The sequence below is a fragment of the Leptonychotes weddellii genome, chromosome 15 (genome assembly GCF_054177405.1).
Source record: "Leptonychotes weddellii isolate Sample4059 chromosome 15, ASM5417740v2, whole genome shotgun sequence".
Taxonomy (NCBI): Eukaryota; Metazoa; Chordata; class Mammalia; order Carnivora; family Phocidae; genus Leptonychotes; species Leptonychotes weddellii.
Genome location: NC_138383.1, coordinates 2,164,716 through 2,176,162, shown reverse-complemented (window position 1 = coordinate 2,176,162; position 11,447 = coordinate 2,164,716). Strand labels below are relative to the sequence as shown.

General features: G+C 55.3%; 1 protein-coding gene across 1 annotated transcript in view; it reads left to right on the top strand.

Annotated features, from left to right (window-relative positions):
* Positions 1-1,108: 1,108 nt before the first annotated feature.
* RNF213 (ring finger protein 213) overlaps positions 1,109-11,447 on the top strand; it is a 94,959-nt gene continuing 84,620 nt past the window's right edge. The window contains exons 1-2 of the mRNA XM_081805946.1: positions 1,109-1,308; positions 10,639-11,215. Coding sequence (XP_081662072.1) covers positions 1,212-1,308; positions 10,639-11,215 — 674 coding nt within the window. The 5' untranslated portion in view covers positions 1,109-1,211. The remainder of the gene's footprint in view (positions 1,309-10,638; positions 11,216-11,447) is intronic.

The window sequence follows — 11,447 nt, the reverse complement described above, 5'->3', positions numbered from 1 at the left end:
CCCCCGCCCCCGCTCCCTGTTCCCCACCCCCCACCCCCACCCCCGCTGGTAGGCTTGGTTTGGTGGCGGTTGGGAGGATGGGCTTTGAGTTTGGCACCGTTCTGAAGTCCGGAAGCGATTGGATAGAGTGTTGTGCGTGTTCTCTTGGGTTCTCGTTTATGCCCTTAGGCTCCTGGTGGGGGCGAGAAACAATGGGACACTTCACGGAGGATTTCTGAGCCCTCTTGTGACTTTCTTGGTGGGTGGGAAGCAGAGCCTTGCGGAGGAGGGCAACTTAGGGGTAGAGGCCTGGGCCGTGGGGAGTCACTGAAAGTCACAGAGCAAAAGCCCAGACCAGGATGGTGGTCCCTTCCCTGGTCATGTGGTGGTGAGGGGCGAGGTGGGGGCCAGGGCTTGGCGGTGTCGGGTTGAGCCGGGCAACGTGGCACACACCAGCGTAGCTCTGCCCTGCCCCCGAGAGCTCACTGTCTGGTGGACAGTGAGCCAAGTCAGGGGGAGGCAGGGGCGGGCAGCTGGCTGGAAGCAGGCAGGACGCAGCCCGTTAGCCCGTTGTTAGGAGTCCTGACCACTAGCCCCGTTAGCTCTGGGCTGCCGGCGCAGGCGGGTCCCTCGGGTCCGCTCCGGCATCTCTGCAGTGCTGTCTGCCTCGCCTAGTCCCCGTGTCACCTGTGAGCAGGTGCTTGTCTCTGTGCCCCTTGTCCAGTGCACGCTTGCTTGCACCATGCGTTATCCCAGGGTTTCGCACGGGCTGTGTCTCTGCCTGGAACAAACCCCCCTCCGCCCCCACCTAGTTCTCAGTTGTCCCAGCCCCCAGTCTCAGCCAGGGGGGACAGTTTTCGACTCACTGAGTGACGGAGAGCCCAGGAGGGGCGAGTCTGGCTGGGGGAGCAGAAAGGGAATAGGGTGCTGGAGCCCCTGGTGGGGGAGGGGGAGGGGGAGATGCCTCCGGTTGGAGCCGGGGGTGGGGCGGTTACTTGGTCGGGGGGCCAGGGCTATGAGTGCTGCAGGTGGGGAAGTGCTAGTGCTAGGTTTCGATTGAGCGGGAGGACCTTCTGGGCGCTGTTACTTCACTTTCCCAGAAAATGAAACTGAAGCTGGGCTGTGGTCACGTGACAGGTGGCTCAGTATATAGCCAGCTGCCTGGGGACCCTTCCTTTTTCTTCCAGATCTGCAGGAGCGTTCCCGCCTGGAGAAGACCCATCCCTGGAGGAATGGAGTGTCTTTCGTGTGGGCATGTCTCCAAAGATGAAGCCCCCAAGTTCTGCAGCCAGTGTGGACAGAGGCTGCTTCCTGCAGCCCCCCTAGCCGGTAAGGGCTGAATGGGGGCGGTGGGGTAGGCAGCAGCCCAGTCCCACTTCCCTTCACTGAAATGGAAACTGGCCAGCAGGCAGCTCAGTCGGGTAGTATGAGGTCTTCTATGGCTGGAGGAACTCTTACTAGAAGCGCTTTTGTTAGAAGGACAGTTTCATCTGGTCCTTTGCTGGAAGCTTTTGTTGCTTTTTAAAAACTTTCAGGGGCGCCTGGGTGGCTCAGTCGGTTAAGCAGCTGCCTTCAGCTCAGGTCATGATCCCGGGGTCCTGGGATCGAGCCTCGCATCGGGCTCCCTGCTCAGCAGGGAGCCTGCTTCTCTCTGTGCCTGCCACTCCCCCTGCTTGTGCTCTCTCTCTCTCTCCCTGACAAATTAAAAACAAAAACAAAATTTTCAATTTCATTTCTTGGAGAGAACTTGAGGGTTCTCCTCCTTCTCGGGACTGGGAAGTGTCAGGCTGAACTGAGGGATCTTAGTGGATTTCAGAGGATGCTGTGTGGAAGTGGTGTCCCAGATGCTGTGATGGGGTGCGGGGTCCCCACAGCCTGGATGGGACCCTTCCCGGTGGCAGGTCAGTGCCTGAAGGGGGAATCATGTCAGGTGGCCCCCCCACCAGCCGGCTCAGGTCAGTCCTTAACTCTCTTGGTGTCCAGGGTCACAGGCTGCCTTCCTTCCTTTCCTAGGTGTTCTTGGACCACAGGACCTTTGCACTGCCTGTTCCCTCAGCTTGGAATATACCTTTCCTCTGAGGGCAGCACCATTACCCCCTCACCTGTCTTTGCTCCTCCACCTTCTCCTCTGGAGGTTCACTCTGTCTACCCCATTGAGAACTACACCTGCCCCCCCCCCCCACCGCCCACACTTTACCAGGCTGTGTGTCCTTCTGGCATTGGCCCACGGCAGTGTGTGGCTCCAGACAAGACCTTTGCTCTCTTGTTGGCTGCTTTACTCCAAGTCCCTGGCACACAGTAGGTGCTTGAGTAATAATTTCTGGACCAATCAAAGAAAGTCCTCTAGAAGATCATGTGTGTTTTCTAAATACAGGTTGTGTGTGTTTGTACGGGAGTCAGTAAATGCTGTCCGTACCAGCCCTTCTTGCTTGCCGACCTCTGGGTGATCAAGGGTGCACTGTGTGTTAGGTGTGAAGGGGAGTCACTGGTTCGTTACTCACTCGTTTTTGCCGTCTGCGTACAAGGTGCTCATGTCACAGATGTTTTTATTGGACTGACTGTAAGACGTACGAAGAGGCGACTGCTTTTGTTGTCAATTTTTATTTGATTTTCTTTTGCTGCTGCCCCTTTAGGGACGAGCTCTGGCTGGAGTCAGATCTGGGGAGTCTGTCTTTTCCTTTGGAACACGAGGGACTTGACTCACGCAGTCGTGCTTGAGTTGGCTTGGTGTCCGCTGTCCTCATTGATTCCTTGCTGTCTGGATATGGAACCAGGGCATAGCTGAGCTCCTGGTGTCCAGGTGGAATTTTCCACCTGCTAGGGCTCCACACCCTGGTCACTACAACATCCTGAGTGGGAGACCTCGTGACGGGGGTCTTTGGGACCCCAGAGAGTAAAAACCCCAAATCAGACCAGTTGGTGAGAGCCTGGTGCTGTGCTAAGTATTGAGGGGGGAGCTATCATAAATTCCCATTTTACGGATGCCAAGGGTGAGGCGCAAAGAGGTTAAGTAACCTGTGTGCAGTCCCACGGCCAGCAACTGGCAGAGACAGGATTTGAGCCCAGGCCAGCGGCTCTGCAGGGCTTGTGCCCTCGGGGGAAGCCATGGTCTTGCAGCCTCCAAAGGAAGGGAGGGAAGGGGGGCTGCTGGCGGCCCCCTCTGTCTGCTCTGAAGTGCCACCACCTGGGCTGCGTGGATAAGCAGCTCCAGCCCCTGCTGGCCCTGCCTGTAGTGGGGGTCAGGGGTCAGGGGTGAGGCAGCGTGAGTGTGGGGCAGAGGTTGAGTGTGGGCCTCCAGGGTGGAAATGAATTACTGTGACCAGGTAAAGCAGGGGGATCCCGGATGGATAGGCCGAGGACCCCGATGGGCTTTCCTGGAGTCTGGGTCCAGTGCTGGTGCCTCCTGGAGATCCACCTCTTTGGGAGAACGCTCGCTCCTCCCAGGGGTCTCCAGGGGAGCGCAGTACCTCTGCCCTGCTCCGGTTTTCTGCGAGGGGGTCTCAGCGCGCTGCAGGGGGCAGCCCAGGCGCTTGCCAACACAACCGGCAAAGGAAGGTCTGTGTGGGAGCCTGGGCGTGTGGCATTTTTACAGGATGCCATGAAGTCTCCCCGTCCTCACAGTAGCCCGGGGGTCACCGTCCACGGCGCTGCCCATCCCAGCAGGTAGGGAGGGCGGGTCAGGTCCCAAGCGTCCCCACCCCTGCCTCCGAGAGGCTGGCAAAGGCCTGGAGAGCGGCCGGGGCGCTGGCTTCTCACGTGGGGGCCCTCCCCTGCGGCTGGCGGGAGCGGGGCCGGTCCTGGTCCCTCTGGCGGGGCTCCCGGGGTGGGACTCCGCGGGATCCCCGAGGGCCGGAGTCTCAGGAGCGATGGCGATCTCCCCCAGCGCCCCCGCCCGGCACGGTGCTTCCTGCCTCCCCGCCCCTCCGCCGCCTCGCCCCTCCCTCACACCGGGCTGTGCCTCTGTTTACAGGAATGCAAAGTGAAACCAAGCTGCCGGGGCATGGCTGGAGCTGCCCGGGAGAGTCTTCTTCCTGTCAGGCCCTCCCAGGGCTGCCGGGCCGGGGCTTGGGGACACGCCAGACCAGGGGCTCTGGGGTGGTGGGCAGGGCCGGGGTCTGGGGGCCCAGAGAGTGAATGGTCAGGAAAGAATTCTGAAGACGTTTTTAGTGCAAAAATGGTGGTTCTATTAAAGCACAGGGACAGGACCCGCGGGCAGAAAGAGCTGCGCTGGGGTCGTGAGGAGCGATTGATTATATACTTTTAAGTTGGGATGGGTAGAGACAAAGGAGATTTCCCAAAGGGTTTTCTTAAAGGTTTTTCTTTTTTTTAAAGATTTTTTATTTATTTTTTGACAGACAGAGACACAGCGAGAGAGGGAACACAAGCAGGGGGAGCGGGAGAGGGAGAAGCAGGCCTCCCGCTGAGCCGGGAGCCCGATGCGGGGCTCGATCCCAGAACCCTGGGACCATGACCCGAGCCGAAGGCAGACGCTTAATGACTGAGCCACCCAGGCGCCCCCCTCAAAGGGTTTTCTTACGTTAAAGAAGACTTATAGGATCCGGGAGGCCTGGCCATTGTTGAGCTAAGGTAGTTTTTGGCTCTGGCAAGACATTAACATGACAACCCTTGGGAGTTCCTGGAGGAACTTCATCCTCTGCCTGCCTCAAGCATTTGTCAAGGAAATTTAGTTTTATCTACCATTTCTTTTTGCCTTGGCTCCCCCCGTCACTGGATGACTGGGTCTTGGGGGTGTGGGGGGGCCACGTGGATAAAGGCGTGGAAGGGGAGTGTGTGGAGAGTCCCAGCCCATCCTGGGCAGAGGGTGGCCACTTTGCCGGGGTCATGTAGGGCCAGTCCAATGGTGGAGGGTAGGGCCAGGGGAGAGGGTCAGGTGCCCCAGGGGACTCAGTGGGACTTGACCTGGCGTGTTAGAAGTTTATTATCAGGAGATGATATTCACAGATGATATTCACTTTTTTATTTTCCGCTATTTCCCAGTGTCCTTGATGTTTTTATAATGGGAAAAAGATGAGAGCCTGAGACCCTATAGGCATCCCGGGCAGGGCTGGGGGCCACCGGGGGAGCTCAGAGGCAGGACAGGTACAGATGGGGGTGGCCCCAGGGGGGTTTGAGGAGGCAGCGGAGGGTCACCAGTCAGGGATGGAGCCATCCTGCCCGTTCGTGCCTGTGGGGCTGGTGTGGGCACCTCGTCTCCATGGCCACCTGCACAGGCTGTGGGTTTGTGCTCGCACTTAGGTGGTGGTGGGGGCCAGGTGGACCTGGAGGGTTGTGTTTTCAGTGCGCTGGGTTTTATTATTTTAATTGTGGTGAAACATTTATAACTTGAAATTTACGGTTTTAACGGCGTGTAACTGTTCAGTGGCACGAAGCACGTTGTCACTGCTGTGCCCCATCCCCACCTCCCTCTCCAGAACGTTCTCATCTTCCCAAACTGAAAGTCTGTCCCCAGTAAACACTAACGCCTCCCACAGCCGCTGGTACCCACCATCCTCTTTCTGACTCTGGGAATGTGACTCCCCTATGGACCTCGTGAGAGAGTGGGAAGCGTGCCTACTTGCTTCAGCCTTCAGGACAGGGAAGGCTGCAGCCCGTGTTTTCCAGCTGAGGGCTAGGCCCGGATGGCTGGGGGCCCCCCGGCTAGCTGGTGGCCGTCCCAAGGGCGCATGCGCTGCAGACCCAGGCCTGCTTCTGGGGCTCTCATTGGAAGGAAGCCTGGGTGTCGGAGTCAGCGTGGCTGACTGGTTTAGGTTGAGCTAATTTTGTGTGACATTTTGTTGTAGCAATGATTTGGGGTTGCTGGTGAGGCCTCTGCCTTCTTCCCTCATTCCTGTACTAATCAGCCAGTGACCTGATTTTGGGATCTGAAGGCGCTCAGACCCAGTTGGCTCTCTGGATACCCCTAGGTTTGTTTGCCTGCAGGAATGCCTGTTTGCAGGAGCAACGCAGGGGAGATCATGCCTCCCAGCATGCATGCATGCTTCAGGGGTGGGGGACAGGAATTTGCTCTGATTCAGCCAAAATGTCCTGTGGGCAAGGACCATGGCCCCAACAGCTGTCCCCAGGGCCTGTCGTGGCTTCTGTGAAACCATGGGAGGCAGTCCAATGCCTGGGTTCAAACCCTGCTCCCCCATTGTTCTTCCATATTTGTGTCTACCAAACAGTAAGGTGCTAGGAAAAGCTCCTCCCCCATTGGGTGGCTGTGAGTACTTAGTGGGTTAACATGCAGAGTGCCTACTAAGTGCCAAGGAAGGTTTGCTCTTCCTGAATCCAGCTACATTCCTTTTTATTTTGATGATCATAGAAATATCACAGGCTGGTGTGAATTGATGTGATTTGGAGTGGGGTTCAGGAGCGAACGGTCAAGAAAGAATTCTTGAAACGTTTTTGGTGCAAAAAAGGGTGGTTTTATTATAACACAGGGACAGGATCCGTGGGCAGGAAGAGCTGCCCCTGGATTGTGAGGAGCTATTGATTATATACTTTGGAGTTGGGGGAGGTAAAGACAGTGCAAAGTTTTCAAAAGGATTTTCCTATCTTAAAGACTCACAGGATCCTGGAGGCCTGGCTATTGTTAAGCTAAGGTTGTCTTTCCTCTAGCAAGGCATTAACATGAAGATTGGGAATTCCTGGAGGAATATTATATTCTGCCTGTCCCAAGTATTTGTCAATAGGCTGCAGGTTATAAGGAAATTTAATTTTATCTACATTTCTTTCGCCTTTGTTCCTCACATCATGAATGACCTTCACGTTATAGGAGAGCATAAAAACCACAAAGCCCCTGACCTTCCCCCAGCCCCAGCCCTTCGCGTTCCCAGCTAACACAACACCATTAAGTATTTGATGTGTCCCCTTCTGGATGTTTCCTCTGTGTGGGAACGTGCGTGCGCACACGTGTTTCTGTAAGCTGGTGGGGTCATGCTGATGTAGCTTTAGGACATAGGTGAGGTTCGGTGGGGTAGGGTCCAGAGGCGACAGCCAAGGGAGAATTCTTGAGACGTCTTTGGTACAAAAAGGTGGTTTTATTAAAGCACAGAGGGGCACCTGGGCGGCTCAATTGGTTAAGCGTCTGCCTTCGGCTCAGGTCATGATCCTGGAGTCCCGGGATCAAGTCCCACATCGGGCTCCCTGCTGAGCAGGGAGTCTGCTTCTCCCTCTGACCCTCCCCCCTCTCATGCTCTCTCTCTCTCGCTCTCATTTCTCACTCTCTCTCAAATAAATAAAAATCTTTAAAAAAAATTTTTACTAAAGCACGGGGACAGGACCCGTGGACAGAGAGTTGCACTGGGGTCATGAGGAGTGGCCCATTATATACTTTCAAGTTGGGAGGGGGTTAGTGATGTAGTTTTAGAATGTAAGTGAGGTCTGGGGCCGACAACCAAAAAAGAATTCTTAAGATGTCTCTGGTGCAAAAAGATGATTTTATTAAAGCACGGGGACAGAACCCGTGGGCGGAAAGAGCTGCTGTCCCGGAGTTGTGAGGGGTGGCTGATTATATACTCGGGAGTTGGGGAGGTGAGGACAAAGGGGGTGTTCAGAAGGACTGTCGTATGCTAAAGACTCTCCGGGTACTGGAGGCCTGGTTATTGTCAAGCCAAGGCTGTTTTCCCCTCTAATGAGGCACTAACATGAAGACAGTTGGGAGTTTCCTGGAGGGATGTTACATTCCTCCTATCACACGTATTTGTCAATGGGCTTTAGGTTTAGAAGAAATTCAGTTTTATTTACATTTCCTTCTGGAAGCTATTGCTAAGGCTTTTGTAAGTAAACTGAGGGAGACTCCTGTCCTGCAAGACTGTGATCTCTATCGTTAACTGTTTGTTTTTCCTTTAGGGCAGCCAGGAGTGCATGAGGAATGTCACCCATGCCACATGGGGCGGGGGCGGGGGGGGCGGGTAGGACACCAGCTTCTGCGCTGTCCTCAGCAAGCCTTCTGCTCCCTCATCGTTAGGGAGTGCGGAAGTCCCTAAGTAATTTCGGAAGCAAGGTTTCCAGGACCTTGAGGGGCTAGCTCTTGTTGGGAAAAGGTCATTTACTACTGTCTAATAAAACCTGAGTCATGAGACCCTTCAAATGTCTGTCAGTGGGCCACATGCCTGGGGGATGATTGCCAACATGGATCTTGGGGGGTAGAGATAAAGGGAGTATCCAAAGGAATTTTTATTTATTTTTTATTTATGAAGATTTCATTTATGTATGTATGTGTGTATGTATTTTAGAGAGGGAGAGAGGGAAGGGGCGGGGGGGAAAGGGAGAGAGAATCTTTTTTTTTTTTTTTTTAATTATTTATTTGAGAGAGAGAATGAGATAGAGAGAGCATGAGAGGGGGGTGGTCAGAGGGAGAAGCAGACTCCCTGCTCAGCAGGGAGCCCGATGTGGGACTCGATCCCGGGACTCCAGGATCATGACCTGAGCCGAAGGCAGACGCTTAACCAACTGAGCCACCCAGGCGCCCAAGGAGAGGGAAGCTTAAGCAAGCTCCACACTCAGCACAGAGCCCAATGTGGGGCTTGATCTCACAACCCTGAGATCATGACCTGAGCCAAAATCAAGAATTGGATGCTTAACCAATGAGCCACTCAGGCGCCTCCAAAGGAATTTTTATTTATTTATTTTTTTTTAAAAAGACTTTATTTATTTATTTGAAAGAGAGAGGCACAGCGAGAGAGGGAACACAAGAAGGGGGAGTGGGAGAGGGAGAAGCAGGCTTCCCGCTGAGCAGGGAGCCCGATGTGGGGCTCGATCCCAGGACCCCGGGATCACGACCTGAGCCGAAGGCAGACGCCCAACGACTGAGCCACCCAGGCGCCCCTCCAAAGGAATTTTTATATGGGAAAGTAGACTTACAGGATCCTGGAGGGCCAGGCTAAGATTGCCTTTTGCCCTTAGCAAAGTGTCCACATCGAGGCAGCTGAGTCCCTAGAGGAATGTCACTCTGCCTGTTTCAAGGACTTGTCAATGGGTTGTAAGTAGTAAGGAAAATTTTTTTTTTTTTAAAGATTTTATTTATTTATTTGAGACAGAGAGAATGAGAGACAGAGAGCATGAGCGGGAGGAGGGTCAGAGGGAGAAGCAGACTCCCTGCCGAGCAGGGAGCCCGATGCGGGACTCGATCCTGGGACTCCAGGATCATGACCTGAGCCGAAGGCAGTCACTTAACCAACTGAGCCACCCAGGTGCCCCAGTAGTAAGGAAAATTAATAATTTTTCTTCTGCCTTTGTTTGCCACATCACTAGGCACTTACCTTGTTCCACTGTTTTGCCGTAAGGCACATGGCGGGGTAGATCTTGCCCCCGGAACCAGTCTATCTGGAGGACAGCCTGGTGTGTTTACAATGCATAGGGCTTCTGGCCCCTCTGACCTAGGGGTTTCGAGGTTTCTTGACCACCCATATCCTCTGTAGCACTGGGTGCTATCGATCTTGCTAATCAGTGCCAAGTGGATGGGTTAGACGTGTGGTATCTCACAGATTTCTTTCTCACTTCCTTGATCTGTAGGGAGCCAAGGATATTTCTGAGGGTTAAGAGGTCACTTGTATTTCTTTTTCATTGAACTGCCTCTTGTTTTCCTTTTGGGAAAGCTGATTTTCTTACTGCTTTTCATAGTCTTTGGGGCTGTTTATGTTGGAGAGGACCAGAACCCCAGCTCCCTCCTTCATCAGCTGGAGGAATGCACTGGCCACACACTCCACTCCAGATCCAGGGATTTGGATTTCCGTGGGGCTCCCTCTCTGTCCTGAGCTCCTCGGTCTCTGCATCTTTCTCTGGTCCCCTGCTTTGTCCTTAGGCTGGCTGTATTCACAGAGGAAGCTGGCTCACCAGTTCCGGTGCCTGGCATCTGTTTGTCTGACCATGGGAGGAAATCAATGTGTCTGAAACCCCAGTAACCAGACCTGGAGGCCGTCCGCACTTCCTGCCAATCACTGGGGCAGGAGAAATGCCAGGTTCTCATTGGGTCAGGCTAATCAGGGCCCGCCCCACGTAGAGGCAGGTGGAAGAGAGACTGGCCAAAATGCTCATAGTTTATCATCAAAGGAGAGTGGCCCTGGGCTGGTGTGTGCGATGATATCCTTGCTGCTTTGGTTCTTTGGCCATCAGTTTGTTGGGGAGGAAGAATTTTTCTCTGCCCTTCAAAATGCTTCTGGCTGGTCTAAGAATTAAATTGACACGTGACAGATTGACAGGAGAAAATCAAATTTAATTTCCACACAATGAGAGATTGCAAAGACAAGGGAAGGGAGATGTATATGTCACCCTGAACTCAGGAGAAGGGGTAGGCACCTGGGAGAGGGGCTGAGAATGGGGCACCTGTCCCTCAGAAGAGAGGAAGAAGCACTTTGGGCAGGGAGGGGAGTGGCACGTTCTGTTTTGGAGACAGTCGGGCCAGGCCACTCTGCTGCTGCTGACATCAGAAAGAGCTAGACGCTCAGACTGCACGTGCTGTTTTGGGGGTTCGGCCCCGTCCTTGGGGCTGGGGCCAGGATCCTGGGTCCCTCATGCCCACCCAAGAGCAGACATTGTACCCAGGGAAAGTGCATGATGGGGGAGAGGGCTGATCTGGCCAGTGTCCTGGGAGGATTTTCCTCCGTGACTTCCCTTACTTTTCCTTGAGACCTGACCCATGTGCATGTACCTTTGTAGATTCCGAGAACAACAATCCTGAGGCCATGCCGGCCCCAGAGGCAGAAATGGAGCGTGGGCAGGAGCTGAGGGAGGACGGCGGCCCCAAGGTGGCATCAGACCTTGAGGGAGAGATGGAGCATGGACAGGAGCTCAGGGAGGATGGTGGCTCGCTCTTCTCCCCGGGCTCAAGTCATCTCCCGCAGGCAGATCCGGATGAGCCCCCTTCCAGCGTCTCCTTGGCCTGCCGAAGAGTGAGAAGAGTGAGTATGCCCGGTCCCCGGCAGGGCGGGTCTGTGAGGAGCGGTACCTGCCCGTGGCCCGCTGTGTCTCCGCCGGCAGGGACTGGTGGCCGGTGTGGCCGGGCCGGGTCTGGAAGCCTGAGCTGCTGCCACGTGCGTGTGCGGCGCCTCCCCTCCGGACCTCTCGGCCTTGACGGTGCCGGTGCTGAGGTGTCTCGAAGCCACAGAGACAGGGCTGGTGCTCAGGGAGTTCGCGGCTGGCCAGACGCTCCTCCCCGGAGAGTGGGGGCGTGGCCGGGGCCCAGCAGTGTGCGGCCCCCCGCGAGTGTCAGACCCCGAGCGTGTCGGGGCCCTGGGTGAGGCTGGCAGGGAGCGCCCTGGGCAGGTTCGGGGAGAATGGCGGCGGAGAAGATCCCGTGCTGCAGATCAGCCTGTCCGGACCCAGCGGGCCTGTGCTTTCCTGCTGGAGGCCGAGAGAGGGATGCTGTCCTTCTGTGTCGGGGTTGGGGCTGCTGTCCTGTCTGTGCTCAGATCCTTGTGGTGGTCACACCAGCGGGGGAAGCACTGCAGCTGGCTGTGTCCTGGTTG